The following is a 16,286-nucleotide window of genomic DNA, read 5'->3' on the forward strand; positions in this document are numbered from 1 at the left end:
CTGTCTTTCATTCCAGTGCTCTTTCCTATACTATAGTGTTTTCCTAAGATATGAAAAATGATAAATAAAAATATATTTGGAAACAAAAGGACATTTAAGGTATTCTTTTGCTTTGTGTTTAGGCATGTGTTATGGCTGTACAACTGAGAAACATTTTTACCGAACTTACATATAAAACTTTAAAAGTAGACTTTTCTTGTTCACCTTTGGACATTCACAGTGGAATAATATAAAATGGATTTTCATTAATGGCAACTATTATCATTATTTAAATCTTTATGAGATTCAGTAAGAAAAAAAGTAATAATTCTAAGTATTTTCATTATAAAATTATTGTATACTCATTGCAGAAAATTAGAAAAATATGGTAAAAATGAATAGAAAAATTGATCCATAATCCCATATCCCAGCTTACCTGTACATTTAAAGACTGAGCAGCAGCCTGTAAACTTGTTCCAGCGAGCTGGACCTATTAAGTAAAGAAATCGGGGAAGTTCTAGTCTAATACTGTTGACATCCATCATTAGAGGTGGTCATCAACAAGCCTCTACAAATGTATGTTTTACTGAGTTAGAACCAAGCGTTATTTATAGTGTATTCCTTCCCAAAGTATATAACCTGATCTAATTGTGATGAAACATCAGACAAATCCAAATTGAGCAACATTGTACAAAATAACTGGATTGTTATATAAACTAGGATAGAATACATGGAAACCAACCCTAGAATGGCAGCAGTGGGAATTAGAAGTAGGAAACATGAACAGTATTTCAAGGTGCTACATAGGATCATGGCAACTGACTGGATATAGATGAAGAAAAAAAAAGTCATGTATTATTCCAGGTTCAAATTTGGAAAACTCAGAAAATGGTAGTGTCATTAACATGAAGATAAGAATTCCATTTTGGATTTATCACACAGCATCAAGATTTCCTGAACTTAAATATAAGTGTTGGTATGGAGATCAGTATAGAGTTCAGAGCTAACTAAAATTAACTGAGTGCGGTGTCCTTTATTTAAACTGAAAGTCCTGTGAGTTGAAATAAGAACCCTCCCCCCAAATAAAAAACAAAAAAGAGAGAGAAAAGAGAAAAAAGCACCTAAAACAGAACAAAATCCAGAGATTTCTGGAGAACACACTTTAGACATAGTATAACCAAGGGAGAATTATATGAAAAGATAGTATGTTTAAGATTAAAGGCTAAGAAGTCAAAGAGCCAGAGGAAAGAGTTTCAGGTACAAAGATTTAAAGGAGATAGTTTCTTTGTAATTTTATTTAAATCATGATGTTTCTGGGTAAAAGTCTGTTGAGGAACAAGATATTTACAAGTCTTAAAGTATCTCCTCATTATTTACTAATTATCAGGAAGAAAGTTACCTTTACAGTAGACAAATCTGAGACTCTACCTTAATCAAATGATCAAATTCAGTATCACAATAATGGGACAAGTTGACATATATATAAACACACAAAATGTATGTGTACAAACACACACAGATTAAGAATATATGGTAATAAAGTAACAATTAGTGATGCCAGATGAAGAGCTTTTGGTTGAAAATTGTTCTACGGTTATAACTTTTCTATAGATTTGAAAGTTTTCAAAATAGAAAGTTGAAAATAAAAAGTGAGAGCATCCCTTTACAACTCCATTTAGCTAGCTCCCAACAACCTTTAAAACTTGGCTCAAAAATCATCCTCTCTACGATAATGTCTTAGAGACTACACAGGATGAGTTAATCATTTCTTCCTCTGTGTTCCCATATATTTTACCATTCATTCATTCATTCATTTGTTCAACAAATAATTATTGAATATCTACTATTTTATGTCCATATGTGCTTTCCATTGAACCTCTACCACTAATACCATCAGGCACTATCATCACTAAAGTCACTACCACCAACACTGCTGACCAACACAATTTGAACACTAAATTGGTTCTAGGGTTTATCTGAGGTAAAGATCACCAAGTTACACAAAGTATTGCTCTAATAAGTGATAAATAAATTTATCATAAATAAATCTTGATTTATGTTAATATAAATCAAGGGGTTGAGACACTCTGATAATCTATCTCCCAAATGTTTTCATTGTTTTATTTACTTTCCATTTTCAACCAGTTCCCACATCCCAAAACTCTTGGGGAGTCAATGTTTGTTTTTATATTCTCCTTCCCTATACCTTAAAGCTAAAATGTGGATGAACAGAATCCACAGCCTGTTTTAGACTTGGGAGAAATTCATGTAACATAAGGGTAATAAAGTTGAACCCCAAACCAGGGGGTTCACAGTCAAGCAAAGGCTCTGAGTAGTCCAAATCAAAATGGTCTGAAGCTGTTTTAAAGAAGGGCTATGAGCTGTGAGCTCAGAGCCTTACAGAGCAGGTCTCAGGCAATGGGAGCTACATCATTTTGGATGACTTTGTCATTTACTACCTTCAGTCAGCCACCACAGACCACACTCACAAAAACAGTAACCCAGTTGTCATAAATATATTCTGTTTGTAACAAGGAACTCTTTTGTTCACACAGCTGTGGGGTCAATAGCTATACAGTCAACTAAGCTATAGGATTCCATACTAACCATTCAGAATGACATGATTAGATGCTGATAGCACCAGGCTTTAATCAACTTAAACAGTCCCACATTCTGAAATCGCTTCCCCAGGCCCTAGCATTCCACGCCTCCGTTTTTTACTCTCACATATGGTTGAGCAGAACATTCTACCTGATGGAGATGTCCAAGGAAAGCCTGGGCCTGGGCTGTTGAGATTGCTCCTCCAACAGGCACAGGCTGCTTCTGAAAGTCCAGACCATTGGTTTGTGTGCCTAGAAAGCAAGCAAAATAATATAACTATTAAAAATACAAAAACTGAAATAAGCACCAGACTTTTCTTAAAGAGGTGCACTTATCAAGCACCTATTTTGTATAAGCATTTTTCTAAGTACCTCCAAGGAGGAGAAGAGATTCAAAAGAACAAGGAAATACAGTAAAATGATTTTTCTTCTAAAGGTAGTACTGTAGGACAAGTACATGAACACAGATAAAGCTTAAGAAACAGAAACAAAATTATAAATAATGAATTACAATCATAAGATTGTGTTAGTTCAGAAGGGAAAGCAGTGACTGGAGAGCAAGTGGGGTCAGAACAAGCATGAAACCTAAGGTGGCTTGAAGAAGAGATTATCATTATTATACTGTCGTGAAGACTGGTAGAGACAGAGTTCTAAGGGGGGTACCAAGGCTCTCTTCTAGTCTCTCCCTTCTCAGTACTTGGCTTGGACAGAAGAAATTCACAGGTGACTTTGCCAAGACCGAGATGAATTTACTCTTAACTTAAAATGCCTTAATAAATGACAATCTGACAGTAAAAGCAATCATTTACAAGATAAACAAAATGGTTTTACTAATTTCTTCAATCCCAAAGTATAGATTGTGGCGTGCATCTAATTAGCAAGGGCTCTGCTATCATTATAATTTTCTAAATGTTATGCCAGTGCCTTTAACCACATATACTGCAATCTAATGTTAGGATAGGACTAATCTATGGAAAGACATACCACCCTAATACCCAGAAATATTTTCTAAGTGATATAATTCATTGTTTTAAAATTACTATATCCAGCTCTTACTTAGAAATAACCAGAATACTTTGTACTGAATAAAATATAACAGACTATGGAAACCTGCAAGAATCATTGAGTCATGTGAACATGGTACTGAGCTTCCATTTCCTACCACTGGAACACCTCATCTTCTCACACTCACCCGTGTGTACACATAGAGCAGACCAGTTAAAAGAGTACAAGTTAGAAACCTCAGGCAGTATTTCTAAAAGGGTGCTAACTGCTGCCATTATATATCCTAGCTAACTGCTAGCAAATGTATCACTTTAATAGAATAATTAGGTAGATCACATGACTCACAGAGCTATTTAAGGTTTCTTTGAGATAATTATTAAAAAAGTGTACATATATTTCACCTCCTTGAAAAATCCCATAGTGACTGTTCTCTTATGGTTTTTCCTAAAATTTCTCATAGATAGGAAATATAGAACTACTTAGACATATACAGCTAATGGAATTAAAAGAGTACATGCTTGTGTCAAGTAGTGAGAAACTAGTATGAAATAAAATTTAAGGTAACTAGGGTCACTTCCATAAGCCACATAGAGAAGTTTCACTATTCTAAAGTTGCACATTTTGTCATTAGCTGCTGTCTCTATCTTGATGTAGGAAATCATTACTTAAACATCAAGATTTTAAGATTGTGCACCATTAGAGAAACATGCTCAAGATATATTAAATAAATCAACAACGCTAAAAGAAGATAAGATTTTGAAAAACAGAGACAAGCACTTAGAGATTAACATATCACCAAATGAAGATGTCTTCCAGAACCAAATATTTCACTCTCATGGAGACCATAAAAATTCCACACACTGGTTCCATTTTCAAGTTCTCATAAAAATGATAACAAGCTTCTTGTAAATCACAAAGAACTATATAATGCAAGACTGACTCATTTCTGGTATCCCTGATACAAAGCCTACTCCAGTGTCCTACAGGTAATACTATTTAAGTGCCCTGGCTCAGCCTCTTGGGGTTGGGGAGGGGTGGCATAAAGGTATGGTATACAAAGCATGGTTTGGTGAAAAAAATACTTAGACAACAACTCAGATAAGCAGAGGTCTAAGGCAGGTATTTTTTAAAAAATTAAGGTGCTGAGGCTCCACTGGGAGGTGAGAGGTAGAAGAAAGTAGACATTACATAGAAATCATTCTTGTAGAACATCACGACATAATCTGGGCTAAAGAAAGAAGAGGGGAACAGATACATACACACATGCACCCTAATCAGACTTGAGTATGAAGACAGTATGGAGAGACAGGGATACTGGGAGCCAAAACCAAATGCGAGCCTGAGAAAACAGCAACATCCAAAGGAGTAACCAGGGAAATTAAAAGGTTGGAGGAGAGGGTGAATTACATAAGAAGTTTAACATAAGATATAGTATAGAGTTTGAGAAACCCTAATAAAACATCTAAGAAAGGTGATCCAGAGGAATTTAGAAATGACAGAGGCCAGAGCTGAAGAGTTTATAAGGTTGTCTCCGGAACAGTATTACTGAGGTAAACTTCACAGATCTTGTATACAACACCTCCTTGGTGAAGAAACAGAGATTAAGGGATATTAAATCAATTGCTCAAGATGTCATAGCTAGTTAGTGGAAGAGCTAAGACAAGGAATGGGTCCCTGATTGTACCTAAATCCACTCACAGATAAGTGGTAGTTGATATTAGGAGAGTAAAAATGTCTATTAAATAAGAATGGATATATGTATAGATCTTCCTTAACTAACGATGGGGTTACATTCTGATAAGCCCTTCCTAAATTGAAAATATCATGAGTCAAAAATGCATTTAACACACCTAATCTACAGAACATCATAGCTTAGCCTGACCCACCTTAAATGTGCTCAGAACACTTAATGTTGACTATCTCATGTAACTTACCGAATAATGTACTGAAAGTGAAAAACGAATGGCTGCATAGGTGCAGCATGGTTGTAAGTATATTGGCTGTTTCCCCTCCTGATCACGTGGCTGACTGGGAGCTGTGGCTGCTGCTGCCGCCCAGCATCTAGCCCAGGAAAAGATCAAAATTCAAGATTCGAAGTATGGTTTCTACTGAGTGCATATGGTTTTTGCACCATCATAAAGTTGAAAAATCCTAAGTTCGAATCATGGTAGACTGGAGACCACATATAGAGAAAAGAAGGTTGAAGATAAGAGGGCACCTACATTGGAGATGTAAAGACAAAGAGTCAGAGGAAGCAGTTAGAAAAGTAGGAAACAACCCCCTCAAGACCAGTGTGCCTCAGGAGCCAGAGAAGACAGAGTTGCAAGGACAGGGTAGTTTAGTACTATGATCAAATGGTAAAAGATAAGGATTAAGTACTGAGAAAGAAGAAAGAAATTAATCTAAAGAGAACAGAAGAAAGGCATTAATAAAGGTAAGACTAAAAATTAATGAAATGGGGAAAAACACATAACAGAAACATCACTTCGGTTCTTTCAAAAGAATCATATAACTTACAAACATCTGGTAAGTTAAAATAAAATAAAAGAGAAGGAGCAAATAATTTAAGGATAACAGAAAGGGCACAATCAAAAAATGTCACAGAAACCAAAAAAGATATTGTGAACCAATAAAATTAAAACTTAGAAACAGATAACTCTCTAGAAACTAAACTTATCAAGATTGACTCAAGAAGGAAAAAAAAAAAAAAAAGCCAAAGAGTCCCACAGCATTTGAAGAAACTGAATTAGTAGATAAAAATCACCCCAAAAAGAAAATGAAAAGCCCAGACAATTTTACTCTGCTTGCTTCCAAAAATTCAAGGAAAAAATAATTCCAATCCTATATACCTTTTCCAGAATGGGGTTAAAAAAAAGGAAACACTTCCAAACATTTTATGAGGCCAGCATAACCTTGATACCAAAACCTGACAAAGATAAGTATGAAAAAGAAAAAAGAAAAAGCAAAAAACAAGCCAGCTGTACTCATTAAATATATGGAAATATCCTAAATAATAATAACAAAAATAATCTAGTAAGATAAAATATTGTGACTAAGATGCATTTATTCCAAGAATGCAAGATTGGTTTGGGGTTAAAAGAAATTCACATAATATGATTACCTACATTCATTGAAGGGGGAAAATCATACAATCATCTCAAAGGATGCAGAAAAATGCTTACATAAAATTCAATATCCACTTATGATAAAAATTCTAGGTGTAGGAACAGAAAGAAGCTTCTCTAACTTGACAAAGAGAACATTAAATGCACTCCCTTTAAGATTAAGAACAAGATAAGGGTGTTAGCTATTGGAAGGCTTAGCCAGCAAAATAAGGCAAGAAAACAGGTAAGTTGGGAAAAAGAAATAAAACTTTCTTCTTAGATAATCTGATTATGAATATAGAATATCCTAAGGAATGTAACAATTTATTATCAGAATAAGACAGTTTAATAAGGTTGCAACACACAAAATCTATTTAAAAATTGCCTTTGTGGGCTTCCCTGGTGGTGCAGTGGTTGAGAGTCCGCCTGCCGATGCAGGGGACACGGGTTCGTGCCCCGGTCAGGGAAGATCCCACATGCCGCGGAGCGGCTGGGCCTGTGAGCCATGGCCGCTGAGCCTGCGTGTCCAGAGCCTGTGCTCCACACCGGGAGAGGCCACAACAGTGAGAGACCCATGTACCGAAAAAAATAAAAAATAAAAAAATTGCCTTTGTTATACACCAAATGAAAAAAATTTAAACAATTTTATTTATAGCACTTAGAAAATATAAAGTCCTGGGAATAAATCTCTCAAACTACAGCAAGTCCTATAAGCAGAAAATTATAAAACTTTATTTTAAAATAATAAAGAAGAAATAAATAAAGGCTCACTTATTGAAAGACAACATTGTAAAGAAATCAGTTCTTCCCAGATTCATCTATGGATTCAAAGCAATTTCATATCAAAATCTCAACAAGTTATTTTCTTTCTTCTTTTCTTTCATTGTCTTTCTCAGGGCGGCGTGTGTATAATTGACAGGCTGAATCTAAAATTTAAATAGAAAGGCAAAGAGCCAACATGTTCTATAAAACAAAAAGTAGAGGGACTTGCACTATCAAGATATCAAGACTCATCACAAGGCTATAATAATTAGAAGAGTGTGATATCAGTGCAGGGATAAACAAACAGATCAGAAAAGAGAGTCTGGAAACAAAGCACATATCTTTGGACACTTGAAACGTGACAGAGGTGGTACTGCAACTCAGTGAGGAAAGGATGCAGTTTTCAATAAATGGATAACTAGGTATCAGTTTGGGGAAAAAATGAAATTATTATAGATCAATGCATACCATACCAAAAATAAATAAATAAATAAAAATTAAAAGAAAAAGAACATTTCAGGAGGATTAAAGACCTAAGTGTGAAGTGCAAAACTATTACATTTTTAGAAGACAATGTAAGAGAATATCATTATAACCTTGTTAAAGGGGAGGATTTCTTTACATGACCGCAAACTTGAAAAGACATAAATTTAACTACTTACAAGCTTTGTTCATTAAAGGACTATGTAAAATTAATGAAAAAGAGAAAATATTTGCAATACATACAAACAACAAAGGATTAGTATCAGAACACACAAAGAACTCCTATGAATCAATTAAAAAGAAACCCAATAGGAAAATAAAACAGGAAAAAGAAATGAATAAGAATTTCACAAAAGAAGAAACATAAATGGCCCACAAACGCAAGAAAGGCTATTCAACATCCTTGGAAACTAGGGAAATACAATAAAATCCCAATGAGATAGCATTTTACACCCACTAGATTGGCTAAAACTACAAAGTTGGTTAATAGCAAGTTTTGGCGAGACTGTGAAATTCTCGTCTGTTGTTGGTACCAGTATAAATCAGTACTAACGCTTTGGAAAATTGGTTGTGGCTGGCAGTACTGAATAACACTGGAAAAAGTTCGGCAACTACACTATTAAGTAAATACTCTAGAGACTTTTTCACACATATGCATCAAGAGATAAGTACAAAATTATTTATAGCAGTAATGTTTATAACAGCAAAAGCCTAAAAACAATGAAAATGTCCATCAGTAATAGAATGGATAGAAAAACTGTGATACATTCATATAATGGGATTATATATCCAGTGAAAATGAATTATAGATATACATACCAACTTGGATGAATCCCCAAAACATCATGTTGAACAAAAGAAACCAGTCATAGAATATATATAGTATGATTCAACTTACAAAATGGAAACAGGTAAATCTAAGTAATATATTATTTGAGGATAATAAATACATAGATGAAAAAAATGGAAAGAAAAGCAATGTGATCATTAACACTAAATTCAGGATGATGGTAACCTCTGTGGTAGAAGCATATGATCAGAGTGGACCTACAGTGGCCTTCTGGGACATGGTAACTGTTTTGTGGCCAGAGTGGTAGACACATGAGTGCTTAAACCATACATACATGTTTACATATAGGTTTTTACAATTACTGCTTTTATATTAAAACAGTAAAAGAAAAACATCAACAATGACCAAAGAGACAAAAAGTTTTGGGGTCACATCCAGATAGCAAGAAGCAAAGAAAAAAGCAGGTGGTAATGAAGTCAAGGTGCTAAGTCGGGCTCATTTATTCCAGTAAGTCTAGCAGTGGTGGGAGCGAGAGAGGATGGTAGTTCAAAGGGGTAGACAGGGTGGAAGGAAAGGTTTATAGACAGATGAAACCTGAGTCTATTGAAAGATTGAGAGGAAAGATTCTATAGGAAGAGATACACTGAAGATGTTAAGAACAAAAAGGGGCAGGAACCTGAAGGATATGAGAAGAGACCGAATTAAGAGGAAAATGTAGAGGATTATAATAATGGAGAAGAAGAAGAAGGATATTTCTTTCTTTCTTTTTTTTTTTTGGCCACATCACGTGGCTTGTGGGATCTTAGTTCCTCAACCAGGGATTGAACCCGGGCCCCCGGCAGTGGAAGCATGGGGTCCTAACCACTGTAAAGCCAGGGAATTCCTGACATTTCTTTCTTAGAAGCAAAAGAAAAGGAGGAGGTGGTGAAAACAGAAAAAAATGTGAAGTGATGAGGAGGAAGGTGGTGGGGCTAAATCAGATAGCTAAACTTTCTAAGTAATCAAAAGGTAGCCATTTTCAGAAAACAAAAACAGCAAAACAGAAATAAGATAGGGAAGTTCTGGACAAGAGAATAGATTTGGGAATACGTAATGAGGAATGTGACAGAGAATCATTAGAAGTGAATCCAAGGACACCAGTTACAGTGAAGGCCCAGCTGAGAGATAGGTGAAATTTACATGAAGTTTAAGAATTGGCAAGTCCTCATCTCCCAGGAAGTTCTATTTCTTTCTTGGTAGTCAGCAGTCAAGGATGAAATATGCAAAGGTTTCCTCTCTTGACAAATAGTTCTTACTTCCCAGATTTGCAGAGGTTTCAGGCTTTTCAACTCCTTTCAGTGCTCAGATCATATGCTACCTTTCTTTATGTTTCCCACCTCTCAAAACACAAAAGGAATAATCTATAACTTCTATTTACTACTGCAACACATTTGATACTTCATCAACATTTTGTAGGAAGGAGGAAAGAGATAAAACTAAGCTACAATACACACAAACATACCATGCTAAGGGAAAGAAATCAGACTCAAAGGGTACATCTGTATGATTTCATTTATACAACATTTTAGAAAAGGTAAAACTGAAAGGGACCATCAAAAAGAATGAACAAACCTCCCTGATTTACAAATGAGAAAAATAAAAAATATACAAAATCACTTCTACTGAAATAACTGAGCTGGACAGTAACTGGGCCCAGATTGAAACACAGACCTCCTTGCCTCTCTTCCCATTGCTCGTTCTACTACACCAAGGAGTCCAACTCATAGGAGAAAATCTATGACCAAGGAGTCCAACTCAACCCTGACTGGTGAAGATTATTAACTAAGTGACTAACCAGTAATTGCACCAAGGTCAGGCTCATAAAGAGACAGGAGATGATGAGGTGTAAGAATTTTGAACCTTTGGTTTCCACCTCACAGCTTGTTACTCCAGCTATTTAACTTTACAATAAAAAAATTTTTAAATGTACCAAATCAAATTTACAGTTCATGAGAAATAATACTACATTGAATAAAGACAACTTTTGGAAAAATATGTCTCCAAAACACATCAAATGTTAACAGATACATGAATCTGTATTTTTCAAATTCGCTATCATGAGTATTACAATTAGTGATAAATTTTTGTTCAATTTCACTTTTCCTAAAATAAGCTTCCTTTCAATTTATCCTTCAGTGTTGTCCCCAAAGCAGTCAGTCTCTAATGTGATCTGTCACTTAAAAAAGACTGACTTCCTAAACTGTAACTGTTTGCAGATGACATGATACTATACATAGAGAATCCTAAAAATGCCACCAGAAAACTACTAGAGCTAATCAATGAATTTGGTAAAGTTGCAGGATACAAAATTAATGCACAGAAATCTCCTGCATTCCTATACACTAATGATGAAAAATCTGAAGGAGAAATTATGGAAACACTCCCATTTACCATTACAACAAAAAGAATAAAATACCTAGGAATAAACCTACCTAGGGAGACAAAAGCCCTGTATGCAGAAAACTATAAGACACTGATGAAAGAAATTAAAGATGATACCAACAGATGGAGAGATATACCATGGTCTTGGATTGGAAGAATCAATATTGTGAAAATGACTACACTACCCAAAGCAACCTACAGATTCAATGCAATCCCTATCAAATTACCAATGGCATTTTTTACGGAACTAGATCATCTTAAAATTTGTATGGAGACACAAAAGACCCCTAATAGCCAAAGCAGTCTTGAGGGAAAAAAACGAAGCTGGAGGAATCAGACTCCCTGACTTCAGACTATACTACAAAGCTACAGTAATCAAGACAGTATGGTACTGGCACAAAAACAGAAACATAGATCAATGGAACAACATAGAAAGCCCAGAGATAAACCCACGCACCTATGATCAACTAATCTATGACAAAGGAGGCAAAGATATATAATGGAGAAAAGACAGTCTCTTCAATAAGTGGTGCTGGGAAAACTGGACAGCTACATGGAAAAGAATGAAATCAGAACACTCCCTAACACCATACACAAAAATAAACTCAAAATGGATTCGAGACCTAAATATAAGACTGGACACTATAAAATTCTTAGAGGAAAACATAGGAAGAACACTCTTTGACATAAATCACAGCAAGATCTTTTTTGATCCACCTCCTAGAGTAATGGAAATAAAAACAAAAATAAACAAATGGGACCTAGTGAAAGTTTAAAGCTTTCGCACAGCAAAGGAAACCGTAAACAAGACGAAAAGACAACCCTCAGAATGGGAGAAAATATCTGCCAACGAATCAATAGACAAAGGATTAATCTCCAAAATATAAAAACTGCTCATGCAGCTCAATATTAAAGAAACAAACAACCCAATCCAAAAATGGGCAGAAGACCTAAACAGACATTTCTCCAAAGAAGACATACAGATGGCCAAGAGGCACATGAAAAGCTGCTCAACATCACTAATTATTAGAGAAATGCAAATCAAAATTACAATGAGGTACCACCTCACACCAGTTAGAATGGGCATCATCAGAAAATCTACAAACAACAAATGCTGGAGAGAGTGTGGAGAAAAGGGAACCCTCTTGCACTGTTGGTGGGAATGTAAATTGATACAGCCGCTAGGGAGAACAGTAGGGAGGTTCCTTAAAAAACTAAAAATAGAATTACTATATGATCCAGCAATCCCACTACTGGGCATATACCCAGAGAAAACCATAATTCAAAAGGACACATGCACCCCAATGTTCATTGCAGCACTATTTACAATAGCCAGGTCATGGAAGCAACCTAAATGCCCATCGACAGACGAATGGATAAAGAAGTTGTGGTACATATATACAATGGAACATTACTCAGCCATAAAAGGAATGAAATTGAGTCCTTTGTTGAGACGTGGATGGATCTAGAGACTGTCATACAGAGTGAAGTAAGTCAGAAAGAGAAAAACAAATATCGTATATTAACGCATGTATGTGGAACCTAGAAAAACGGTATAGATGAACCGGTTTGCAGGGCAGAAGTTGAGACACAGATGTAGAGAACAAATGTATGGACACCAAGGGGGAAAACCACGGTGGGGTGGGAATGGTGATGTGCTGAATTGGGTGATTGGGATTGACGTGTATACACTGATGTGTATAAAACTGATGACTAATAAGAACCTGCAGTATAAAAAAACAAAGAAACAACTAATACTAAACTTTCTTTGGGTTATTTGTATGGAAATATGTTAATATAAATGTTTCAGACATTACATGAAATTTCTAAAAATCTTGTATGTTCTGGTATAATGTTATAAGTCATAATTCTAGTAATTACTTTAAAATGTATATCTCAGAAATAACTAAATTTCCTTGTCAAGTGCATTATTATGAACTTTCATCAAATCTTTAACCGTGGTCATTTTTAAGTCTTTTGTCATTTACAGACAGTTCTGGGTGTACTCTGATGCTTTTGCAAAAATGTTCCTATAAAAGGGTTTCATCTTCAAGGAATTCATGGAAAAGACTTGGACAAGTACAGGTTTCTGGTAACTGACTATACTGCTGAACTGAATGAATAAGCATTTTCAGAACTCTAATGGAAAACTGATGAATTCATAAAAGTGCTAACAAAAGATCAAGATGAAAAAAAAAATTACATGGGACTGAGTGAACTGATGAGGATGATTATAATTTTTGTGACTTTCTGTTTGAGTAATAATAAAAAAAATCTCACAAGGACTCAGAGGCAAAAAATATACAATTCAGTTTTCACTGCAAAGTAAAGGAGCTGTTACAGTGGAGGATTACTGGACTGAATGTCAATATTATGACATAGTGTGAGTGTGTTTCGTGTTTGGTAATTGCAATCATTGTTGCTTTTGTTGTGGTCATCCATTTACAATGCTTGGTATCAGTTTATTTATCTCTTGTAAAAATAAAATACAGTGTGTGTGTGTGAGTTGTGAAAAAAATGGATGAATGGGTAAAGAAGATGTGGTGTGTGTGTGTGTATATGTGTGTGTGTGTGCATGTGTGTGTATATATATATACACACACACACACACATATACCCACAAAAAAAATGGAATATGACTCAGCCATTAAAAAGAGGAAATCTTGCCATTTGTGACATGGATGGTCCTTGAAGGTACTATGCTAAGTGAAGTAAGTCAGACAGAGAAAGACAAATACTGTATGATTTCATTTGTATGTGGAATGTAAAAACCAACCAAACAAAATAAATAAATGAGCAAATAAAAATAAACACTTAAAAAAAAAGACTGACTTCTGCTTTTCAAAATTCTATCCAGGAGTGCCTTTATTTTTTTTGGTAGAGGGAGGACAGTCTTCTCATTATCCTAAACCTGTTGTCATTTCTCCACGAATGAGAGTGGATATCTATGCCTTATGAACACTTATGTTAAAATGTATAAATGAGGGATGAAATACAACATACTAGTGAAGGAAGGACAAAGACAGGAAGAGAGGAGGTGTCAGAGAGAAAACTAAGGTTATACCCTCACAATAGGATCAAAATGCAGACACTCTCCACCATACTCTTTATCTCTGAAAGTCTAAGTTATTATTCAACATCCAGCCCAGAATCTACTTTCTTTAGGAGGACTTTAAGGGTCAACCTAACTATAATCCTTCCCATATTATAACTCCTATACAACCCAGTTTTTTTTTTTTAACTGTTTACAGCTTTAATTTGCTTAGTAAACCACTCCTGGTTTACTAAGGGCTGGTTATCTAAAGATAATATTAAACTATCACAAACTATAAAATTGAGTCCTTTTTTAAAATTGAAGTATAGTTGATTTACAATATTGTGTTAGTTTCAGGTGTACAGCATAATGATTCAGAGTTTTTGCAGATTATATTCCATTATAGGTTATTACAAGGTATTAGGTATGATTCCTTCCTTGTGCTATATAGTAAATCCTTGTTGCGTATCTATTTTATGTATAGTAGTTTGTATATATGAATCCCATATATATTGAGTCCTTAATGCTTAAAGCAATTTAAAAATATATGTACCTTTTCTTCTTTATTTTTAAAATTAATTTTTATTGGAGTATAGTTGATTTACAATGTTGTGTTAGTTTCTGTTGTACAGCAAAGTGAATCAGTTATACATATACATATATCCACTCTTTTTTAGATCCTATTCCCATATAGGTCATTACAGAGTACAACCTAGTTTTTAAGTAAGTACATTTAATCCTTACTTAAGAGATAACATTTAATACTTTCCAAACAGATCAACCCTTTGAGGCCTCAAAATTAAAACTTACAGTAATATTACACTTTAATTATCTCTTCAGGATCTAGTTATATCTGAAGGAAACCATGATACTTTAAAAAGGAAATAAAAATCTCTTTTTTTCTAATGTCAGTGACCTCAGATTTTTTTTTGCTAAATGCATTGATTTGAATGGTAGAACACATAAGAATAAAGTACTGTCACTGCCCTCAAGCAAAGTGAGGCAGGATATGGTATTTGCTCTAAGAAAGGTACAACGTGCTTTGAGAGTTCTATTGTGGCTAAGAGGAAGAGAGCAGGTTTTAAAGGTGGTCTGGCGTTACAGAGTGAGGCCTGAACCACCAAAGTGAGGAAAGTAAAATTCGAAGGGTTCAGATGTAAACACACCTTATTACTACCCTCTACCCATCTCATTATTACAAGACATTCTGACCATAATACAGAGGGAGATGCAAAAAGACACTGTTGGGCAGAGTGGGGGAAAGGAAGGATTCGGTTTGTAACATTATTTCGTGAGGAAAAATGAATGCAGAGTTGCTACTTTCAAAGTATATTATTCAGGGCTTCCCTGGTGGCGCAGTGGTTGGGAGTCCGCGGGTTCGTGCCCCCGTCCGGGAAGATTCCACATACCGTGGAGCGGCTGGGCCCGTGAGCCATGGCCGCTGAGCCTGTGCGTCGGGAGCCTGTGCTCCACAGTGGGAGAGGCCGCAGCAGTGAGAGGCCCGCGTACCACAAAAAAAAAAAAAAAAAAAAAAAAAGGAACAGGTAAAAAGTATACTATTCAACTCATTAGCAGGCTCTAATAGGAAAAAAAAAAAAGGAAAATAACAAGTGTAACAAGGATGTGGAGAAACTGGAATCCTTGTACATTGACTGTGGAAATGTAAAATGGTTCAGCTGCTGTGGAAGAGTCTGGTGGGTCTTCAAAAAGATAAACACAGAATTACTATATGATCCATCAATTCCACTGTAGGTATATACCCAAAAGAATTGAAAACAGGTACTCAAATCCTTGAACATGAATGTTCACAGCGGCACTATTCACAATAACCAAAAAGTGGAAACAACCCAAATGTCCATCAATAGATGACTGGATAAACAAATCATGCTATATCCATACAATGGAATATTATTCAACCACAAAAAGCAATGAAGTACTGATACACGCTACAACATGGATGAACCTCGAAAACATTTTTCTAAGTGATGGAAGCCAGGCACAGAAAGTCACATACTGTATGACTCCATTTATACGAAATCTCCAGAAGAGGTAAATCCACAGAGACAGAACACAGATTGATGGTTGCCAGGGGCTGAGGGGAGGGGAAA

General features: G+C 35.4%; 1 protein-coding gene across 3 annotated transcripts in view; it reads right to left on the minus strand.

Moving 5' to 3' along the window:
- Nucleotides 1-16,286, minus strand: part of POU2F1 (POU class 2 homeobox 1) — a 187,123-nt gene that overhangs the window by 55,713 nt on the left and 115,124 nt on the right. For all 3 annotated transcript variants that reach the window (XM_079920544.1, XM_079920543.1, XM_079920545.1), the window contains exons 3-4: nt 2,731-2,831; nt 416-469 (exon numbers count right to left, since the gene is read on the minus strand). In XM_079920544.1, coding sequence (XP_079776670.1) covers nt 416-469; nt 2,731-2,831 — 155 coding nt within the window. The remainder of the gene's footprint in view (nt 1-415; nt 470-2,730; nt 2,832-16,286) is intronic.

This window comes from Stenella coeruleoalba (assembly GCF_951394435.1).
Source record: "Stenella coeruleoalba genome assembly, chromosome: 1".
In the NCBI taxonomy this organism is placed as follows: Eukaryota; Metazoa; Chordata; class Mammalia; order Artiodactyla; family Delphinidae; genus Stenella; species Stenella coeruleoalba.